General features: G+C 34.1%; 1 protein-coding gene across 1 annotated transcript in view; it reads right to left on the reverse strand.

Annotated features, from left to right (window-relative positions):
- Positions 1-24346, reverse strand: part of LOC113496597 — an 82400-nt gene that overhangs the window by 38253 nt on the left and 19801 nt on the right. The window contains exons 2-3 of the mRNA XM_026875869.1: positions 15933-16108; positions 3699-3774 (exon numbers count right to left, since the gene is read on the reverse strand). Of these exons, the coding sequence (XP_026731670.1) occupies positions 3699-3774; positions 15933-15985 (129 nt within the window). The 5' untranslated portion in view covers positions 15986-16108. The remainder of the gene's footprint in view (positions 1-3698; positions 3775-15932; positions 16109-24346) is intronic.

Genomic DNA, 24346 nt, shown 5'->3' on the forward strand with positions numbered 1-24346 from the left:
CGTCTGTCACCAGACTGTTTCTCATGAAACATTAAAGACAGTTGAATTTTTCATGTTTTCTTTGCCGCTTTTAGCAAATATTACTTTGTTATAAGCATATGAATTTGATAAGATATTTGTGCATGCCGCGATTTGCCTTTGACTTAATATGATCTTACCCACTAGGATATTACTACTGCTATATACTGCTGCTACTAAATAACGTGGCGTGCAAAAATATATTTGAATAAAAATATTATAAACTTTTCAATAACATAAATACTATTCTATATTGAATAAGTTATATTATATCTATTTATAAACACTCGGTGTTTCTTGTCGATTTTGAACAAAAAAAGTATATGACGATCGTGAAACCACTTTATTTAACATACGCCAGTACCATACTTTACATGACAGTCAAAACACAAGTAAATAGCAATCAATATCGTCATAACCATCAATTACTTACGCAATTCAACTTAAGATGTACTTAAAAGTATATCTGTCGCACATTTTTACCCTTTAAAAAAAAGGAGACAGCATCAACTTATGACTACTTGAAACTGAACAACGTGTATTGACCCGTTACTCAAATTCCACCCATTGACGTCAAACAAAACAAATTAATTTAAATTAAATTCCATTGCCCCTTTACTAGGAGCCGTAACAAGTAGGTTGTATTGAGTGAAGTACATTCCCCGTAATGTATGCATGAATGCAATTCTGCGGTCGCTTAGACAACCTCGTTACACACTGTTTCGCCTTATCTTTGACAGGTATGCGATATCAAATTCTATTGTTCGGTATAATTTTCACGTTCAACTGTTTTTGCTGTGTGGACTTTGAAGGGATTTTAATGAGTGTCCAAGTATGTTTGACTATACTCATTGTAATGCAGATGATTTGTCAATTTTAAATTTAGTTTTTTTGTAAAATGTATCACCTTAGCCTTGATTTGGAGAAGGCAAAAACATACTTATTTCGTGTTTTAAAATAAAAATGGGTGTTATGGGATAGTAAGAAAACTGTTTTAATTAAAAAATAGAGAGTTTTATAATATGATTACTAAAAAAAAACAATGTATATAAAACATATGTATCTACACTATACTACATTCCATCATACAACTTCGAAATCTAAAATGCTTGTAAAAGCCGAGAAAACTGTTAATACAATATAAAAAGAATGCATTTTTACTTCTTCATGAAAACTCAGAAAGTAAAACGTAGAGCTTGAAATAAGCAATCATAGATACTGCTTCGAATCCGGAACGTAAAGTACCGATAGAAAAAAAAGATTCATTATTTCTGCGTACTTATTTACATGGCTAACTTTTCATTATACCAGATCTGAATTGACTTTTATCCATATTAAAGAATGATTTAAATAAATAATAAGGATATGGTACCGATTATTTTCACAAAATCCTCAAAACAGTACAATATCGACTTTTGAGGTATGTTTTCGATGTGCTTCCTATAAACAAAACTATTTAAAGAATACCAATATTAAAAAAGAAAAATAAATTAAATAAAAATAATAATTGCGTATTGATTCTGCGAACAGTACAAACTCTATCCGTATGTTTTTACTAACTTGGTCCAGTTGCCGTGCGATATGTGCGCTATGTGTGCCGCCGGACGCGCATGCGACGACAACGAGTCAAATGGAGCGGACACTGAGCATGGACAACCGACCGAATGTGAAAGCCAACACTTTATATAAAGCTGTACGTATGTATCGGACAACGTGATTTGGTCGGTTAGGCTATGCGACCTCGTCAAGGACGGCGTTTCAATTCTGCTTACTCAATGGTCTACTCTCGCCGGGTTTTTGTTGTTAACGGAGCTTTATTCTGGATTTGAATTTAGTTTTTCTCTATCACCAGCAGCAAGTTATAAATTAAAAAGAATAAAATGTGGACCTCACACAACGTTCTTATTTTAAACGAATCTTATTCTTCTTTTGTCTTTGTTGTCTTGTCTTTAATCTAGTTTAAAAAGAGGTTGTCTCGGTATTTTCTTCTACTTACAAAAACAAAGTGTTTTTGTAAGCACTTTTTAGTAACTTGTTAAAGTCGTTGTAATTTTAAAACGTGCCTCCTTACTTATATTTAAGTGGTAGGGCAAAGTAAAAACAAAACACGAAATAGATTGTAGCAGTCGTGCAACTCAACAACTCATGAGTGTTACCCAAATTAAACGTGCCCTTATTATAATCGGTTTACAGAAAATAAATACATCACTAACTAATTAAACATGTGTATAAACCAATTTAGATACATACAGTAACGAGTTACATACAATTAATAACAATAAACCCGAATAAAAGTATAAGTTTTAATAACGGCTGATTTGTTCCAATCTTACTTTTATTACGGCATTTTAATTTTAATATTTCTTTCTCACGAGATATCGAGAAAATGAAAGTGTGATCGAGTAAAAATGCATCGAGAGATTTTCGGACACGAATTAATCGAGTAGTTTTTTTCGATCCGTATTTTAGATTTCTATTCTAAAGTCTAGACAGGAAAACTTGAATAAATTAAGTAATTGTGAATTTGCAGGTCGTTAATCATATTCTGATGATTTCATTTATTTATTTGACAGATTTAGAAGACTGCAAAGTCAAAGGTTTGAGTCCATCTATCATTTTTCTTTATCTAGCTGCGAAATACAAAGTATCATCACATTAAACGATGAAAAAAACTAAAGACAAAGACGAAATGTAATATATAAAGACAGACGCACATCTTACAACTTTTCAAGGGTATGTTAAACCTCATCAGAACTACGGGCTTAAACTTTACACCTTGCTGTAACATCAAATACCAATCGACAACTTTAATCACAAAATGACACATCGTATTTACACCACGACAACCATTCGCAACACACGTTAAAAAGCTAATTAAACACCTATCACTTAAAAACAAAATTACAAAGGTTAAAAAGAAATAGAAGGATTCTATCCAGCCAGTGAATTCGATTCGTTTCAGTCGTTGCTTTGAGAATAGGCCTTATCACGTCGTTAAATATAATTGCCAGTGACATCGGCACTTCACAGAGTCTGTCGATTAGATCCTGAGTCTTGCTCTCACACTAAGGGGTCAAAGACACTCGGTATTCCTTTGCAATTGTTTCAGGATGAGTTCCTGATTGAATCATGATTGATCGTAGTACAGTCACAAGCAAAAGTAGATGCTCAAAATCAGAAATACAACTTTAATGAACGGTGTCGCAACAGAACTATTTTTGTAATTTATTTCGGTTCACGTACTTTTGAATCACTTCAATGAAAGACAATTGGACGCTAACTTTGAGCGTCAGTATTGAATTCTGATTTTGATCATCTCCTTTTGATGTTGACTTTACCCTCAGCAAGACAGTACAGGTATTTTTCAGTGACGTAGAAGTCGGTGTTTAGTATTTTTAAACAATACTTTAGGTGTCAATTCTATTTTGTTGCCTTATTAGCACAATAGCAACTCATTTTATTAGAGGTAAATATTGTTTACAAAATTTGATTGTTTTTAACGACTTTTGTTAAGAATTCACGTAAAAATGGATCTTGTTTTCAATTAAATTCACAAATAAAATAAAAAAGAGTTTTCATCTATTTAGAAACTGGACAAAACATTCGCCTTCTATCGTCCATTTCATATCTTTAAAAGATATCATAATAAACGATGTATTTTAAAATCAATCGGTACTTACATTCGTTAAGGCTAAGATGAGCCATAAAACTGTCGATTTTTTTATATGTGACGCGAACTCTGATGCCATTTTGGACCTGAAAATAAAAGAAAATATTTCATTATTACAAACGTTCCTGACAAAATGAAATCATGTAGGTATTCTGTAACATATATCATCAAATTCAGAACACAATCGATTTATAAAACAAGTACGGTCATAATGCAACATAAACCGTTCTCAATAAGAATAGATAATCAGGTGACCTATTCTATAGAAAATTTACAAAGAAGGAATGGTTGAAACAATGGTTTTACAGACAAACAACTAAACAAGTCAAAGTTTCCACACGAAGACCATATTTAAATCCAATTTATTTCGCCATTTTATCTCGCTAACATAGCACCTATAATTGCACCGATCGGGATTAGAACTCACGATCTTATCCGGAAAGCATTCTCTAAAACCTTTGGTCTTAACCATAACGTTTGTTGATAAATACAAAGGTATTATGTTTGTAATCTAAGTGATAATATAAATAAGATTAGTGCTTAACAAAATGAAATTTATTCATCCCTAAGCCCTCAACTGAATTCGACGGGATTTTGTTAAGTGTATAGCTCTATCTATCTAAATACACACTTTTTATATCAACTCTTATGAAGATAGACTAAAAACACTTCGAATTTGATTAATTGCTTGGTATAATAATAGCTAGCTACGCGACTTTGCTTGCCAGGATGTGATAGTCGCAAAAAAATACCTTCATTTAATGCCATCGGACAGTAAATAAACTATATGTTAATCCAACAACATACATGTTAAAGACATGTAAAATGCTGAAAATATTTCCCCTTTATATACTTACTCCATTTTCATTTCACTAAACAAGTATTTCACACATATTTATCGTTGTTTTATTAAGAATTAACTCAAAATACTGGCTGCTGGCTGTTTACGAGTGAAACAATATTTAATATTAACCTTAATTCAATAGCAAGTAAATTAAGTTTAAAACGTTTTTAATTATCCATCTATCGAAATGAGTAATTAGCTTACCTTCAAGTAACAGATAAATAAATTGATAATAGTCGTTATGAGTATATAAAATATCGAATTTATTATTAAAAAAAACAAAACCAAATCGACTTTCAAAAATCAACATTCATCGTTAAATTTCTCTTTCGTATACAAAAATGATATTAAAATTTATAATATAAATCTTTTTAATACACGAATAGTTCACAGGAATATAACTGTGATTTCCATAAGTGAAAATGTATGAATAATCTATACTAATATATCTATATACTAATATATAAAGCTGAAGAGTTTGTTTGTTTGTTTGAACGCGCTAATCTCAGGAATTACTGGACCAAATTGAAAAAATATTTTTGTTTTGAATAGACCATTCATCGGGGAAGGCTTTAGGCTATAAACCATCACGCTGCGACTAATAGGAGCGAAGATACAATGGAAAATGTGAAAAAAAAACAGGGCGGCTATAAATCATAACTTACATTTTCTACCCACGGGGACGAAGTCGCGGGCAACAGCTAGTCTGTTTATAAACTAGTTTGTTTCGACGACACAGCGACTCGATAATTTGTTTTCCCGTTGAAATTGATCGTGTTCGTTCGCTGTCGCGGATAATCCGATGTTTTAGTTTTATAGAATGCTGCGTCATAACCAGAATAAAGACTGAATTGGAGTGTTGGTTAAAAGTGAAACTGTAGAGGTGATTTATGGGATTAGATTTTTGTAGGCAAAGTATTTTGAAACTTATGTCATCGCATTTTAGGGTTCCAAATGTTTTGACACCTATGTCGGTATGATCGTCACGGCTCTCCAGATATTAGATCTGGGTAACATATACTAGCTTTAACTTTTGTAGTAATAATGACAGTGAAACAGATTAGTTTGCATGGCCAAGGAATTTTTCTGCTATCATTATCTTAACAACATTTGATAAAATATCTGTATGGTTGTTAATTTTATCCTCACATGAAAATTAGTTGAAATACAGAAGAAATCATCGTGCTCTTCATAAAAATATTTGTCCTGAGTGGGAATTGAACTAGCGACCTATGGTATAGCAGTCAGGGCCCCTAACCAATCAATTAATAGGCCAGTCATGTTTATCGCACCGAATCTCCGCTACTTATTTTTCTACTCCCCGTTTTTCGTATATATGTTTTTTTCAAGGAGAACGGTGTGATCTTGAATACATTTCCATTCAATGTAATTTTCCGAGTCCAAAATTTCAATAGACCAAAGTTTCAATTTCGCAATTCAATATAATATATATCAAAATATCTTGTAAAGTATTTGTTTTAATAAAACCGCCATTACCGAGCAAGCGGATCTAAAAGCCGCCATATAAATTAATGGCTAGTATTAACTTTCTTTTCTGAACTCTGTTCACGGCCAATGTCAGTTGTATAATCTCGTGGTCTGACGTCGTTATAACTCTGATTGGTTTATATGTGTATTAAAATGTATAACTGGCCAGTGAGAATGAAAATATGTCGATTCGAATTTATGGAATCTCCAGAATGACGTTTGATTTGTCATTTATGATCACAAACTTTTTGGTAGTTTTATGACGGGACCTCTTTTTGAATGAAGATGTGTCCTATGCTTGGAGGATAATAGAGAAAGTATGTCAAGAGAAGGGAAATTTAGAAATATTTTTTAACTTTGAATTTGTCTATGTCCCTGTGTATCTATTAAATTTTAATAAAGCACTGATGTGAAATAACAGTTTAAAATTGCCTAATTAAGTCGTTGTTAGATACATTGTTTTATAATTTAGTATAAATATCTTAACTGTTGTCTCGGCTTCGGCCTACTGCTGTCGGTTATGGCTTCATTGCCTTCTTTTTGTGCAGTCGGAAAAAGGCCTTTATACCTAATTCCATCATAATCCGTATAATGTGAAGAGGTAACAAACATACAGACACACAAACACACTCGCAAAATTTCCCATATAAAATATAAGTGTGATTAATCAAGTGTACGCGTTCATTAATAGAAATAGTATCACAGACATAAATGTTTATTTAAACGTAATAAAACACACAAGATTGTTATCTCCTAAATAACCCGCAATAAATCTACTACCACGCATTATAACTATTAAAAAACAAAAGTACACATTTTACAATCAATTTTCAAATACATCTGTCGTTATAAATCGTAAATAACATTGCATCAAGATAAATGAAGGAATTAAAACTATTCATTATTTCTCGCCCTGCGGTACTGAAGCTGTCAATTACACAGATTTATTACAACTAGATAATATTTCAATTATTGAATGTCACAATCATTAATGAAGGAAGAGTAATATATTGTTTTCTAATATTAGAAACTTCTCTAAGACTACAGCCTATGTTTTTTTTTTTTTATATACTAGCTGACCCAGCAAACGTTGTTTTGTCTAATAAATTATTTCTAGTTGTATGTATTTTTAATGCCACATTATAAAAAAACAAAAAAAAATCGTCCAAAAAAAATATATTATTTTAGTGTGAGCAACCCTTAACTCTTAGGGGTATGAAAAATAGATGTTAGTCGATTCTCAGACCTACTGAATACGCATATAAAATTTGGTAAAAATCGGCTAGGCCGTTTCGGAGGAGTACTGTAACTGACATCGTGACACGGGAATTTTATATATTAGAAGATTTCATAACATACAAAAAACTGTAAACTATTTAAAGTACGCCAAACTTTAAGGCACGTTTGAAGCCGATTCTGTTTTGAGAAATATTCCTATGTCACGTGATCTTAAAACTATTATATGTGGAAGCGAGAAAACACACTAAACAGCGTATAACTACGTCTCGCTTCTACACCGTCAATTCCGCCTTAAAACGTCATAACCACACTGAAAGACAGTCAAAACAATTGACAGGTTGCAAGTACAACCTTTCGTTACATAAATCACTAGACCATTTGCCCAGTGCTCACAATGAAATAACATTCTAGAAAACAAAAGAACATCAAAAACGAACAAGTGAATAAAACCATGTAAATTATAGCCGTCACATTGTCGCCATACAAACTCCGGTTATTTACTGACAAGTGGGAGTTAGCACAACAGGCAGTTAACTATAGGATAATGTCTTCATTGGCTGGCACTCGCTGTGGCAAAATGTAAGCGGCCTACCATGAAATTCGTGAAGTATGAATTTGTCATCAATTACACGGTAGTGCAACTGAGTGTAGAAACGGAATAAATAATTTTAGACAATTTAAAATAAATTTCATTGAGCAATTTTTTACGTTTTATGGTTACATTAATTTTTGACATTGTCGCGTAGTATCAACTATGAATAATTGAAAAATCCGTTTGTTATTCAGTATTGAAAAAAATACATATTTAATTCGATCTAAGTATATCCTCGAAGTTTTCCTTGTATGGGAAGTTAGTTTACCGACTTTCTACGTATGAATAACACTAATGTAAACTAGAAACAAACATCAAATACTGGATCTTACATACGGTATAAACATATGTCAACGTTAATAACAGTTTACACGTAACCAGACTGACATGGAGAAAATTCATGACAAATAATTACAAGTCGGTGTAATAGTCGGCCACACGAATAGTCCGACTCAAGCCACGACATTATAATAAGTAAAGACCGTTACTGTAAGTGATGGTTATATCAAATATCAGTATTCTTGGCAAATAGACGGTGTGCTTGGCAAATAGTTGGTACACTTGGCAAATAGGTTTGGCCAACATGCGACCGCTTAACGGTAAGAGTGCGTTTCGTGTTGATGGACAAATATTTGTAGAGTATTATTGGCTATCTGTGTGCGGTTCTATCCTGTTACCTATCAATACAGAATACTTTTATGATTTTGTTTATATGTGGCATGTATTTTTTTGTTATTTGCTTTACGACTCTTTTCTTTTTTAAGACTTAAACGGAATTTAACAAGACACTCCTTTTTCAAAACCCGCACAACAAGATGTAAAAGTACGTATAATTATTTCGAGATATATAATTTTGTAGCACAAAACTGCAACGTACTAAATTGTCAATTTGTTCATATCATTACACAGCAAAACATAAACGGTGAACCAATTTCCAAAATGCACTGGTATTACATTAATTTTCGAAACGAAAGTGCGTCATCATGCCGCCGTTCTGCGCATGCGTGCTGTGAACGAGTCGCACGCGCCGCCTCGATTAGATCTCAGTATCGATCCGATTTCCCCTAATAATAATACGTAGAGTATGTAAGTACATTAAAACGCGTGACTACGATTTTAAAAATCGTGGAATTTCAAATGGCTCTTTACATAAATCGTGGTACATAAATCTGACGCTTTTGTTGTTTTTGCTTAGTGTTAAATATTCAGTGCTAGTGTAAAATAGGTGATGCTTCTGAATTGGTAATGTGTAATCACGTATCTGTTGAAAGAACTAGATAGATAGTGCCGTTGCCCGACCGTATTCCGATACAGACCGAATAAATTCCAAGTTACGAGGTACCGCTTCATAAATTGCCGAAAATATCTTATACCCTAAACGTTGTATCGAATACCAATACAAAATACATTCAAAATATCTGAATGAATGCAGCGATAACTTATGCGGTGGTAATGTGTAATAACGAACACTTAATAACCGGGCTCAATGTGAGACTAAAGATTTTGAAGGCTATCGGGGTTTTGGATAAGTTATGGCTTACCCGACAGCTTTTGGGGCAGAGAGCCAGCCTTATCGCGTTCGTGAAGCATATTTATAAGGAGCAGTATTTTTTTATGAAGGAAATACACTTGTATGTGACACGTTATAAATGGATGAATGTGTTAACAACACATACTGCAAACTACGTTTTGTCGAGAATAAGACAATCAGTGAAGCTAAGTTTTCTACGCTCCAAATAAAACCGAATGATAAAACGTATTAGGTGGCAGAACTTTAGAAACTTAATAATACATATTAACAACTACTCATGCATTTAAAAATTAACGATCAGGCATGGAGTCGCACTGCAATAATAAAACGTACAGTACAAAGTAGAAGAAAACCTTTAAAGTTTTAAAACTGAGCAATATCAAAGCTAATACAACAAAAGATGCTTTCATTACTATCTTATAGGGAACAAGAACGCCGGTCGGAGCAGCATCTGAGAATAAATTGGTTACAGCGGCCAGACCGGATTATTGTAATTTTTTTCCACAGTTTTGGGAGCAAGGAACCAGCCTTATCGCAGTTGTGGGAGGCTTTTGTGCGCCGCAGACAGTTAGGGTTCAGTTTAACTTTAAATACTGATAGAAGGGCATTTTGAAAGGAAAATAAAATGGATCTTAAATGGGATTAGATGTAGGTTAAGAAAACAGGAACAAATAATTGGTTTTTAAGAATCTTTCCCCTGAAACTAAAAATATAGGTGATACTGGCCTTTTCGTTTTTTTTTTAATCTCCTAACTTCTAATTAACTTCTCGAATACTTTTACTTTTTTTCTACTTGCACGTGATATTTAATCCTCCATTTGCAATCATATCATGCTGTACTACTTTGCTTCTAAAAACAGACAAATAACACTTTTCTCAACTAGCATTTATAATACTAGAATAACCAGTGTCGCTATAAGACCTTAGACCTCAGATGCAATTCTAGTTGTAAATACGAGATACTATCTAGCTGTAAGAAAGCAAATATATCGATAACTGGCGTTTATGGGAAATTCTCTCGATAACTCACAAGCTTATGTGAAGTTATTATTCAAATTCTATGCAAACGAATTTAATTATGAGATGCCTACGTGATGTAGTGGCGGGTTTTGTCAATAAACGTCTTTGGGAAATGGACAACAAAGTAGGTCTTGATCATGGAAAAGAAATATAAACAGTTGAAATAATTTGTATAATATTAAGCATTAAAAATCTCTTTGGAGTAGGCGAAGGAAGGTCTCAAATTGTCCAATAAAAAGATACCACTAGTTTTCTTTAAACATGAACAAATCGATGAAAATGTTCAAGTAACGTACGGAACCTAACGGTTAACTCCGTTTGGTCAGACGCACGGACTTTTTTAAGCTCTTCCTTGAATTATTAAGTACCCAGAATGGAATGTGGGTCGTTTTCATCAATCAAATTTACGTAAACGCCGACGCAATTTAAGGTAGCATGATGCAACTAACAATGATACCAAGATTTCTAGGGCAAAGGCTTTTTTGCCTATGAATTAACAAGTACTTGGACAAAAAATAATTAGTGACCGGACATCTAGAAAAGAAATCTTTTAATAATATCCATAACTGGAAAGCCTTTCAAATAACAACTGAACTACAAACATTAAGACATTGTCAAAAATAAACAAAAGAAAATCTTCGTAGGTGGTCAAAAAACGGCGCCTTGCTTATTACCTCTGGCATGCTCAGAACAGTTAACATAATTACGAACTAACCTGATTGTGGAAACAGTTGAAAGCCAACAGAATCCTTTAAGATCGAACCGGAGGGAAACAATTAATGAGGTACGTACTATCACCAGACTACAATCACAAATTCATTTTTCAAGACTGTCAATTATATCAAAGCCTTGCGAATGCTCATTAATGAACTGACAAATGATTGATTATGATCATTTAATGCGGTAACAGTAAAAATACCTGAACTGGAAGGATATTGGTTAATGACAAAACTGAGAGTGTACACCTTTTGAAATAAGATACAACACATCCAGAAAATGTTAAAGGAATAGAAATGCATCCAAATGACATCTTATTAACCTTTTGACTTGTTGCTATGAGATATCTCGCCGATAAGAAGGAGAAATTTTGTAATCTGTGTTGAGAAAGGTTCAATCTTAATCTTAGGGTTAGGACAAAATGTTTGCTCATCATCAGTTTATGCTAACAACCATCAAACAGCTGTCTGAGGTCAGTCCAATCTGATTTTACTTCAATCCCATCCATTTTGTCACTTCGTACAATCAGCCGTCTCTCATTCAAATAATCCATCTAGCCTTCATTCCTTCACATTCCTCATTTTTCATTCCAGTTATTAAATTAAATTTGACTAGCCGAAAACAGAAGATTATTCATTCACATGTTCAATTGGAATACACAAAGCCAGCCAAATGAAGGCATTATGAGCTACTTACGTATCGCTAAAGAGGAGGAAAATATACCAATGTCCAATTGGCATTTATATGTGGGACACTTGAATGTCAACCGTGATCTTTGGTAACGGGTTTGTTTTTGTCCCTCGTTTAGGCATATACATTCTAATGTGTATTGTTGATTTAAAGTGTGTGTTAAAGATTCGCAGAATGTATTGGACGGAGCTTAAGATGTGTCATTTTAGGCCACATCATTTTATTTTCGAATGTCTATTTTCTCGAATCTTAAATATTGATGGTCTATATGCTGATCGTATTGAATTATAATAGAAATAATTTTTTTTTAGTTAACACGTCAGTTGAGTCTAATGACTATGGGGAAGAACTGGCGAAAAACCACAAAGGCCTAACGTAATAACTCGACCGTATTAACAAGGATATGGAGGACTTCTGAATGATTTCGTGCATGAAATCTTGTCCTTGCTCATAACCACACAAGACACAAGTGTGTGAGCGGCCTAACCACAGCGCCCCGTTAGGGCTGACCACAGCACGTGCCACCATATTCATGGCTCATATGAATTGTGGTGTAATAATGTATAATCACATATTATTTCAGTTTATAGAACGCACGGAATTGTGGTTAAGTATACATTGCTTATATTGAAACTTAATCCCTGTTTGTAGTCTTTATTGAAAGTAAAATTTTGCATGGAATCGAAGTTACGAGTAGTTGAAGTTCGAAAGCAGAAAAAAAAATTGACAGAATTTTCTTTGGCTTGAGAAAACCTTAATGGAATGTAAATCTAAAAAAAACTGACACCATAAGTATTCAATTTCTATAAACGTTTAAAATATAATATAGTTAGTCAGTAACAACATCCAGAAAAAATCATGTCACTCAAATTCTGCTCTCATCCCTATAACAAATCCTCTCAGCATTTTTCCCATTCCTTAGACCTCACTCAAAGCAATAACCTACGTGTTTTATGTCTAAGACTCAAACATTGACTCCTTCACTTATGTTAAAGGCATCTAACCATAAAATAAGCTAAACGCACCAGTCTACGATGCAGCTGACCGTATCAAACATTATGACAAGTAAAGTATGGAAATGGAATTTGAGCCGATGTTATTATCTTCCTTTAGACATGGGAGAGTATCTGTTTATTTATTACTTAAGGATAGAACATAACTGAATGTAATGACAAGCTATGAGAAAAACTCAGTCTTTTTTTTCCTTTGAAATTGCATATTGAAATTAAAAAAATAAAGTTAACGGACTTTCTTTAATTTTCTATCCTTTTTTTTAGCAAGTCCTGCAAACGCGACAACCCCGAAACAATGATTCAATGTCGCGTGTCGCGGTTGGATTTACTGACTTTAAAGTCAATGTTCTTACACGAGGATCGAACCCGCGACACGTCATGGATATACCGTGGCGACGTTCTACCAGTCGGCTATCCGAGCAATTGTTGCCGTGTATTAGTTTACTAGTAGTCACTTTAGGGTCTTAATAAAAGCCTTGCTTGTCAAACAGAGACTTCAAACCACTGCAACTCTGAATATCCAACAACTAGGCTTCGACGTCAAACCATAATTTTCTCACAGCCCAGCGTGGTATATTGCATGGCATATCAAAGTCAAAACACCCCACAGCGAAATTGTAAAGAGGGGAACATGACATCGCAAAACCACTAAAGACATTAGGAGGAAATTAGGAATACTTGTTAGACAGAAACAGGCCTCCCGTAGTCAGATATTAAGCGTAAGACGTTCATACAACCACGCTTATCAACTCGAAACTATTTTTTACATCTATGTTGATAACATAAAGTTTAATTTGAGGTGAAGCAAAAGAGTTTCGACGTGAACGGTGCGCGTCGAAAGCGTGGCATCTGCGTTTTGGTATTTTGTGATGTCGTTTGAAAACATACTTTATTCTCACCCAATAAGGCTTAAATTACAAAAGGCTTTCTGCAGAAAGACGCGTACGATTCTCAAAACGCTTACGTACGAAACTTGATGTAGGTGTATCATACAAGATTGCTAACTGCGACGCCCCGCGGCGAATTGTTAGGATGGGGATATAATTGGTGTTCCTAATAATAAGCAGGAATCTCTTGAGATCATTTTGAAGGAGGTACTTTGAAAAAATGTTTTAGTGAAAAGCAACTACTGGCAGCATCGAGACCTGTTTAAGTCGAATTTTATTGATACAGAGTTGTACACCAACATTATTATTATCGCTACTCGATAATCAAACCGAAAAACAGAACCTTACTAGATTCAGGCTCATTTAAAATAATATTATGCCAATCATTGATATAGAATGTGAAGTCTGAGTTAGTAGCTATTCTTAGGACTAGATAAACACTAGTATCAATAATGCCATAAATCAAATATTAATATATTGTGTACTCGTACCTTTATAATCACTTATTTGATAAACCTATCTTTACGAGCCACAGGCTATAGTGCTAATTGAGTTATAGGATTTGCTACAATTTTACAACTACATGTAGTATTAATAGCAGTAAAGGAATACCTATAATTAATCCCATGGATGTAAAATAGTTAATAGATACGTTAAAACAGTAGTAAAAGTTAACGCATTATCAAATAATTTAATTTATCTGATGAGCGAAACTTTAAAGTGTGAATTCCAGAACTGATAACAAATTTCCTATTGCAAAGCATACAAGCACACTCGAAAAATAATAAAAAAAACTCTATTTAATTCATAAAGAACATCACACCTAAAATTGGATTAGAATCTTTGTCAACCGATCCATGTATTAATACTATTTAGTTGTACAAAGCAACTTCATAAAGCCAACTATCATATCATATACATCAATTGATTGAAAGATAAATTCAATTGGTTAATTAGAGCCAGGCTAGCCCTAGGTTATATTGGACTATATCGGATTATTACCGAGTCAATTACAACATCCTGTGTTTATCTGTAAGTTTATTTCACTAGAATGATAAGACCAGGTTATGTGTGGACCGCACTTGTGTAATTGCTGGTGCATCAGCAGTTTTGTTAAAGTAGAAGAAGTTTTCCCCGCGAAACGAGGATAAAATTCCTTAATGAGGAAGTCGTATTTTTTTTTAATTCAGATTAAGCACTGATTAATCTGGTATCGTATTTTTTTTTGGATAAACAAATAAGGTATCGAACTGAAAGCCGACCCCAACATAGGAAAAGGCTAGGCCGATGTTGATGAGAGTTTTTTGAATCGTAACAGACTTTGTCAATTTTTAAGACGAGAAATTTTTATTCACTCTTTTGTAAATTATTATTAGAGTATTGAATGATATTGAATATGAATTACCTAAATGCAATGTGAAAAATCATTCTAAATCTGGCTTTTTTATAAATTAAAGTGTAGTAAATCCTAAGACTGAGGGCTATGACAATTAACATAAAATTTTGTAAACAGAAAAGAACTCGTCACGTAAAATTTGCACCTGGGAAAAATATCTAGAAAAGTCTTTTCCCATTCACAAATGACCGGTCACTTAAGTGTAACGTTCGTGGGAAAGGATGGACGGTTCCTAGTCTAGTCTAGACACTACTGGGAACCCGACTAGTCTGTAATTATTGTTGTAATTACAAGTAAACTGCTTCCGTCGTGCGGTCGCAAACTTTCAACAGCTCGTGACTTCCTGAGGGTGTTGTCAACAAACTGTTAAAAAGAAGGTCAAGAATAGCATGCTGTCAATAGTCTTTCAAAGAGAACACTGAGTAAGAGAAAGAAAGAAAATATGCCATTCTCGAAAGATTTTCTATCCTTAGCTAACATCAATAGTAATAGCTAACTTTCCCAAAACAGAACCAAAAAGCATAATACTGAATTAGGTGTTAACTAGTCGCAAATTCTTTCCTTAGTGCTTAAAACTTGAATCCTATAGATATGCAATTAGACTTTAAACTTATTTAGAAATGTAACTGGGTCTTAAGGTATAGGTACTAAAAAAACCATGCGATATCTTGGTTCAAGTACATATATGACTTATTATTCTACCTGATCTCAGAATTATTGAAATGAATAATTTCATTTAAACTATTTTTTCCCCCAACAAGATAATAGAAGTTTCTCTTGTATCAATAAATCCGCCATCCACAATTAAACAAAGGTATCAAACTCACCAGCCCCCGTATTTCCGACGACTAGTATTCTTCGTTCGCCAAACGATCATCATACACAACTCACAAACATGTATTCACAAAACAATTGTCACCTTCTGTCCCTCAGGTCGAAGAGTGTAGCGTCACTGCACATAATATCTGTAACACTGCACTAAATCCGAACTGCTTCGTTTAATCTGGAACAAGAGGAAAATATAAATTGGTTTGTATAAAAGAAATTTGAAAATTTACTGCCGGTATAGACTGGGAGTAGAGGTAACCACGCCAAGCCCACTGGATAGACAGCGATGCGTCGAGTTTTAGATCCCCGCGTAGGACAAGCGTTTGTGTGATTCATGAATGCTTGTCCCGAGTCTGGGTGTTTGAAGCGTGCAATTTGTGTGTTTATGAAACCTACCACGTTACAGGAATGAAATTCTTAATTGCGGAAGTCTTTTTCTTCAATCCACATTGAGCTAGTAATAATATACATGAGTTTAATAGTCAATGAATTCGGCATTTGGTCAAATTCCTAGCGTAGATTTTAAAGCAATAATTAGCTAACTCACGTTCAAGGATTTATATTTGTCTAGATTCCATTTGAAAATGACAAAGACTATTAATTTGGCTTTGAAGGGTGTTAAATTAAATTTAGCGATCATATAATTCAGGCCTGTACATGGCGTTTAATGAGATTTAATGTTAAATCCCTTGTTTAATGAGAAAGTCAGTAAATTTATCGATTAAAGTCGATCATTATTAACAATCGCGCGTTAAGCACCAGTTTAAATCAAACCAATGATTTCTGGATTATCATTAAACTTGCTTTAAACCCTTTTATGCGTGATCTAGATAGTAAATTATTTAAACGTTTAACGATAGACATGAAATTTACTATTAATCATGTAACTCTTTGTCGGTACACCGAACTACTGTTACAATAAATTGCTGCTAAATAAGCGACTTTTGCAAGTCACCATTATAAGCTCTTTACGTCCTTACAAAACCGAAAGTTTCTTAAATTATAATAAACACTCCACCACTCGAAGGAGTTTATTGCGTCTGTCGGATTAATTGCCAAATCATAGCACAACACATAAATACTTGGAAGACGAAAATCTTCGAAATTATAGCGGTATTGAAACCGACGTGTAATACAATAGTTTTCGATACAACTTTCTAATTCCCAAGAAATCGATATAAGGTAAACAAAGATATATTGATAACGATTATCGATTGACCGAATTCGTGAGGAAATCTTGTTTTGTTGAAAGTCTTCGATTATGAAAATCGATAAAAAAATCGATTCGATTGTGTTCCTTGTCATATCAAGGCATGATTAATTTGGACTTAGGCTTACGATAATTTATTTGAATTATTGCCTTCGATAGCGAAGAAAATGTCGCGTTTATTTTGGCCTACTTTTTCATAAGTATTAATGGTGTCCCTTTTCTACTTTGTATACAAAGAAAAAAAAGGGTATTAAGCTTTACTTGCTCGACAGTTTAAAAGACAATGTTTTACAAGATGGAAAGCTTAAGGGTGTACCAGCTACCAAAGTACAATTTGCTTTAAACAAGTTAAAGAATTGTAAGCGCATAACAATAGACCATTCAAACATTTTTCTGTTGGCACCATGCAAGCCTGAGGCTACCTTGTTACTTGAAGTAGTAAATGTTGTATTCTGTTAAAGTCACGGCACTATAGGCTACTTGGTTGACACTAAATACGGTTGTTGGAAGAAAACACATGACTTTCATAGAAACTATTAGGATTAGAAACTCCATTAGAAGCTCCTATTAGAAGATCATATGTTACTAAATTTTGAAATTTGAGAGCCGGAAAACTTACATCTATGATATATCATCATAGATAAGAATTTTATTAACTTCACTTAAATTCGAACACCCTTGACTGAAGCTTACTTTTTAAAGAGTAATGTCGAACGAAGCCTACCAAGCGAGGTCCTACTACAATCAAATGAAAAAAAAAATAACAGTACCAACCCTTTAACACAAATCCTATGAAGAAGTAATTACTAGACCAGTTCAAAACGTTCATCAGTTCGACTCTACATGCGGCATACGAAATGTCATGAAGAGGCGACGATGCGACGATTCGAGGTGAGGCATCAGATGCGGGGCAAGAACGCGACCGTGCTGTAACGGTACCAGTATGACGACAACACTACGGTACGCTGTGACTTACATACGGAACGCGGGATGCCCACAGATCATGGGATAAAAGAGAATATAGGATATTGGGTAATTAAATACTGGTGCGTGATCTAAAAGGGTGAATGGAGAGGTGGTTTTAGTAACAAAATCGAAACAAAATCGGTTAGTCTGAGCGCAAGTTTTGATCGTTTTACTCGACTATGCAATATGGCAAATAAAAATTACTGTGGTGCAGGTGGACCAGCAAAGTTTTTTGGTCTTTTTGGGTTCAAACTGCACCCTTGCCATCTTTTGAATACCTTAATATTCTATCTTAAGGAATGTAAAACTGTTTACTCCTAAGCTCAATGGCATCTTGTGGAGCCGAGTCTAGACTGGCAGACTATAATTGTCATATCTTGAACTAAAGTCTAATCTAGTAAATACTCTAAATAACAATTTTCATTTATCGATATACAAATGAAATCAGTTGTACGACAACCCCGTGAATATTTTAGCCATTCCATACATTTATATTTACTACAAACAAATCCAAGATTATTCAAAAGCTATTAGCCTACAATTTAATTTTCCTCTATCGGAGAGCTTTCATTATACTGTTTACATTATCCAGATAGTGAAACGATAGCTAACGATTCTTATCAAAACGATTTCAATTACGGATGCTAAAGAACCTTCATGTTTTCCAAGCGGTGGCTCTAAGAGAAAATACGTAGAGAAAAGTAGAGTAAAATATTTTGCGTGACGTGTCGCCAGTTCGATCCCCGAGTAGGATAAGCATTTTTTGATCTACATATTATTGTTCAAAATGTCTTTGTGCATTTTATTTCAAAGAACGTTCATGTTTTCTATTCGGTGGCTCTACGAGAAAATATGTAGAGAAAAATATTATTATTAAATTAGCAGGTATATACTACTGAGCATACAGTAATAAACGGTATATATTGCCCCAGTCCCCAATATCTTAGCGTGAAATATATTCATACACACAATCTTACTACGTGAATAAACCTCACACGATTATCCACTCTATTACTAAGTTTTAAGGGTTATATTGCTGTGAATGTGTAGCTTTATTGTTAGTGGCGTTTCTCCGTGCGTAACTCTGCTGGCGGTTAATTCATAACAATATTCTTCGCTTGATTTCCCTTGATATTAATAATTATAGAGTTTCTATTTTTTGTTGTTAAATGGGTTAATGGCTTTATTAACATTATTTTAAATGTAGGTCAGAACCTTTTGTGTGAACGAATCATCTTCTGATATATAAAATTCCCGTGTCATGATGTTAATTACCGTACTCCTCCGAAACGGTTGGAGAGATTTTTATGCAATTTTGTATACATGTTGGGTAGATCTGAGAATAGAACAACATCTATTTTTCATAACCCTAAGGGTTGCTCACACTAAAAAAAAAATATTTTTTTTCACGAATTTTTTTTTTTATAATGTGGCATTAAAAAATACATGCAACTAGAAATAATTCATTAGGCAAAACAACGTTTGCTGTGTTCAGAAAAATTAGGCAAAACAACGTTTGCTGGGTCAGCTAGTATTTTATAAATTAGACAAAAAATTTAAAAAAATATCAGAACGTTAAAACAATAATTACACGATAAAATCATTTAGATGGTTACTTTTTTCATTTTATAAATCGATAAAGACTACATACTGCACATTCTAATTAATTTCTTAACTTGTGAGTGAATAATTAAAACATAAATTAAATAAATCGAGCACTTAAGATACGATCACATTAAGATAAAGTTATATTTACGCGGCCAGATTCGCGGGAAAAACATGTATTCCATTAGTAATTTAGAAGTAACTCACATCGTGTCTCGGATATCTAACTCTTGTACAATTAAATGCAACTTCATTTTGAGACTTTCTATATCATTATCTATTTTTTTCACACCTATGTGCAATCTTACATTTTTCTTTGCTCGGGGAACTTGGACTTGGCCTTAAAATGTATTTGATGTAATAAAAAACCTACTTCGACATAGTCATATTCTAATCACGTGGAAAAGATTTGTCTCCGTAGGAGACAAAAGAGGATAATAGAAAAATATCTCTATTATGACAAAAATATCTCTATTAAGACATACTCAGACATCTCGTGAAAAAAGAACCTCTACCACTGGACATTATTATACCGGATATCAGATCAAGAGCAGGACCTAAATTTTTTGTGCCTTCCAAAAGCAGTGGTATTGGTTTCTAAAACGCATACAGCATTCAAAAAGTCGGAACGTACTTGGGATCGAACTCGAGACATTTGACTTGGCAGTCCTGCGGCCTTTCCACTAGTCTATCACAACTTCTACGCGACCGTAATATTATTACAGTACACCCACATTACACATTATGGCAGTTTCTGCTTTCACTAAACCATCTATTAAATATAAGCTAGTCATTGTTTGAAATGATGTGGTTACTAGGATAAGAACAGCTAAGTTGTGGTGATCTTTCAGTTTACTGTCGCAAACCGTTTGTTGAGACAAGTCTTGATGGCATGAGTTGTAGCAGTAAACGTTTACGCTTGAAGATAATTTATTATTAAATATTTCTATCATTTTGTTAAAGAAATAAATTTAAAAATTTAGTCTAGTGGTAGAGGTCATCACGCCAAACCGCTTGGGAAACATCTGCTACACAAGGATTAAGTTCCTCTCTGCGAAAGTCGCTTATTTGAAAACAAACGAAAAATAAGTAAGTAATCTGAAAGTATTACTTCACCAATTCACGGAAACTTTACCAATACTTCAAGCAATAGAATCCAGTCTTTTGTAAAGACGTTCACGGGAATATAGGTCCGAAATACAGAAACCTCGTTGAAAATTTAACCTAAAATGCGATAGGGCGATCTACCAGGGACACCTGCTCTATGCAAGCACAAACATAAAGGGCAAACGATAGCTGGTATAATTATTATGATATGGATATTACTTAAAGCAGTTCTAAATATTGTCATTTATGTAATATTCGAGAAAGTTGAATCAAACAATAAAGTATGGAAACCTTTTTGTTACGGATTCTTGAAAACGTCTTTCCAATATTTCACGCATCTTACTGAACAAATAACGCTTCGTACGTGTATAAATGTTGTACGCTTTCTTATACGTTTTTGCAGAGTTGTCGCAATAGATAGAAATTGTGCAAATGATTTTTTAAGCTGTTTTGTCCTAATACACGAAAACACTTTTCTACCTTCTGTATTCCTTTGGTTGGGATTTGAATTTAAGTTTCATTGATTCTGTCTACAAACAGACTAAGAAAACTAGTGGCCTAGTGGCTTCTATCAAAATTTTGATAGTCCAAAAAAAAGCTAGCAAATACATCATCTTTAAAAATTGGCTGACTAGCTATCACTGTTTATAAGATAGAAATCTGGTGACAGATGGACAGACAGCTGAGTCTCAGAATAGGGTAGCATTTTTACCATTCCCATATGTAATCGTAAAATCTAAAATCAAAGATATCTCAACAAGCGCATTTCCCTTACAACTCTACAATCAACAATCAACAGAATTTGTCTCGTCGAAAAACAAGCGTTGCAGGTAGAGAACATCAAATACTGAATAAAAAACAAACTAAATGACTATCGGAAGCAATGTATCAGTTTGTACCGCTCATGTAAATCAGATTGCCTACGATCACCTCGTTATAACTGTGGAAGCAGGACAGAGCAATACACGGTGTATAGTGGCATCTCTTTTTCACACCTGCAGAAAGGTGGTAGCATAGCACAAACATTAGCCACAATAAGTAATGTCTTTCTCACAATTTATAGCATCTCGAAGGGAAGTGATATGCCCCTCAGATCTTTTATACTAATCTAATCTTTATATCACTTTTATAAGACTATTTAATCTGTGATCATAATGGTTATGTGACATATTTATGTTTGATCTAACCTATTCAGATTATTCAAAACTGTTTTCACATAAAAGCTCCACTTGTGATGATATGTATGTTTTGAAAGATTGTCTGCATAGGCAGCCGAGAAGTTGAGGCTACCGCGCTAAACCCTAAGCGACCGTCGCCGTCGCCAAGCGCGACGTGTCAAAGATTCGATCCCCTCTTGGAACAAGCTATAGTGTGGCCCACGAATGCATGTCTTGAGTCTGGGTGTCTCTGTGTATGTTACTTGAATATTTGTGCGCAACACAAGGCTTAAAGAATCCTTTCGTCGCGGGAGTCGTTTTAATAATAATAAAAAGATGATTTTAAGTTTCAGTTCTACAGTTTTAGAATTGTGGAACATTAATTCAAATAACGAGCACGACTACCCCATCGTAATTATAAATTAACAGTCAGAGAAACAGTAAAATAGCTTACTATAAAAAGCGACATAAAATCTAAAAATGCAGTCGTAAAGTAATTGTTAAAAATAATAAGCTTATTAATGCTGACACGGATACTAAAACAATAGTCTTGGTTGGAATCATAAAATCTAGAGGAGTTTTAAGAAGTATATCCACTTCAAAATCGACGTGGAGAAGTTTGAAGAGAGCATAGAACTTTTAGTATGGACAGTATCACAGTCTGAAAAATTCAGGAAGCTGTGGCTGCTCCCGATTATTCTGCTATGCAAGGATGCAGACTTTTTACGCCATAATGCGTCAAAACCGTCGATATGAGCATCGGCGAACATGCCTGATGCACTGCAGAACCGCGGAAGCCGCAACAGCGCCCTGAATGCATTATTATTTATGTATAACGCACTACTTACAAGGCTACAACGATATTATAAAGGCTAGTTTATGAAAGAAAACTTTTATTGTTTTGAAGTTAATAATTATAATCAATCAACTCTTTTAAATATTCCTCTACAATAATAATAGGTACATTACTAGTACCTAATATCCTGATACATATCCCTATCATTACGATAACCACTTTCTTTTACTATCAACTTTTAAATTACCGAAACCACAGATCCATAGCTACGATCAACAGCACAATTATACCTAATTCTTAAATCACGAATCTCTTTCAAACATATAAATCATAATAATAAAATTCCATTACAGACAATATCAATAAACGTTTTATACCTCACGATCGTATTTATATCGTTGTTAGATATCCATTACCGGTTAAGCACGATTACATTGTCCATTGTATTAACAGAAACGGTAACGTACATCTAATTTGTTGAATAAACAGTATTATTTTAGAAACTGGAGCGGTAATGCTTAGCTTAATTCTTAATTATATTGTGTATCGTTGCGTATTATCTTTTGCTTATGATTGCAATCGTTCTCTGTCGGTTCCAATTCGTTTATCGTACTAATATTATAGACGCGAAAGTTTGTATGTATGGATGTTTGTTCGTCATTCACGGAAAAACCACTGAACCGATTTAGACGAAAATTGGTACCCCAGTAATTTATAGCCACGATTAACACATAGGAGATTTTATGTTCCCGTAGGATCATTTTCGATTTGTACCGGGGCGGAACCGCAGGACACAGCTAGTGCAGACAAGACAACTTATTCTAATACCAATGTTGTGTTTGACGGAAGAATAAATCTAATGTCGCTTTAAGCGTGGCGCCAATATTAAATTCACATAAACCTATTTATTTATTGATGTATTTGATCTGCAGACTGTGGTAATGGCAATGAAAACAAGTAATTTATATTCGACGGGTCTGTTGGTTTAGTGGTTAGCAACCCTGACTGCTATACCGGAGGTCGTGGGTTCGATTCCCGCCCAGGACAAATTTTGTGTGATGTATCATGATCATTTGTTCTGGTGTCTGGGTGTAATTTATCTAGAACTAGCTGTTGCCCGCGACTTCGTCTGCGTGATTTTCAAGATGCCAAAAACTATGAAGTTTAATAATAACGATCATCGCAAAAATGTAATGCAATATTGAAAATGAAACACTTTTTTTTTACATTTTAAGCTTGCTTTTTTTTCTAAATTATAATGAATCTTGAGCGGCTCAAAGACTACCCTGGTATCAAATATTTCACAGCTGTTTTAATGACTTTTTCTTATTTAATCCCAAAAAGAGGGGTTTATAACTTTGACATATCTGCCTGCCTGTCTGTCTGTGACATCATAGCTTCCGAACGAATTGGACTATTTTAATTTAAACGTGAATTATGTGCGAGTGCTCGTTAAGACATGTTTGACAAATCGAGCCGTTTAAAAATGGGGGGGGGGGGATGCAAGTATGAAAAAATAACAGAAGGTATAACTCAGTCTTAGCACTTCTGCTAAAAATGTTTCACTTTCGA

Source organism: Trichoplusia ni, chromosome 8 (genome assembly GCF_003590095.1).
Source record: "Trichoplusia ni isolate ovarian cell line Hi5 chromosome 8, tn1, whole genome shotgun sequence".
Classification (NCBI taxonomy): domain Eukaryota; kingdom Metazoa; phylum Arthropoda; class Insecta; order Lepidoptera; family Noctuidae; genus Trichoplusia; species Trichoplusia ni.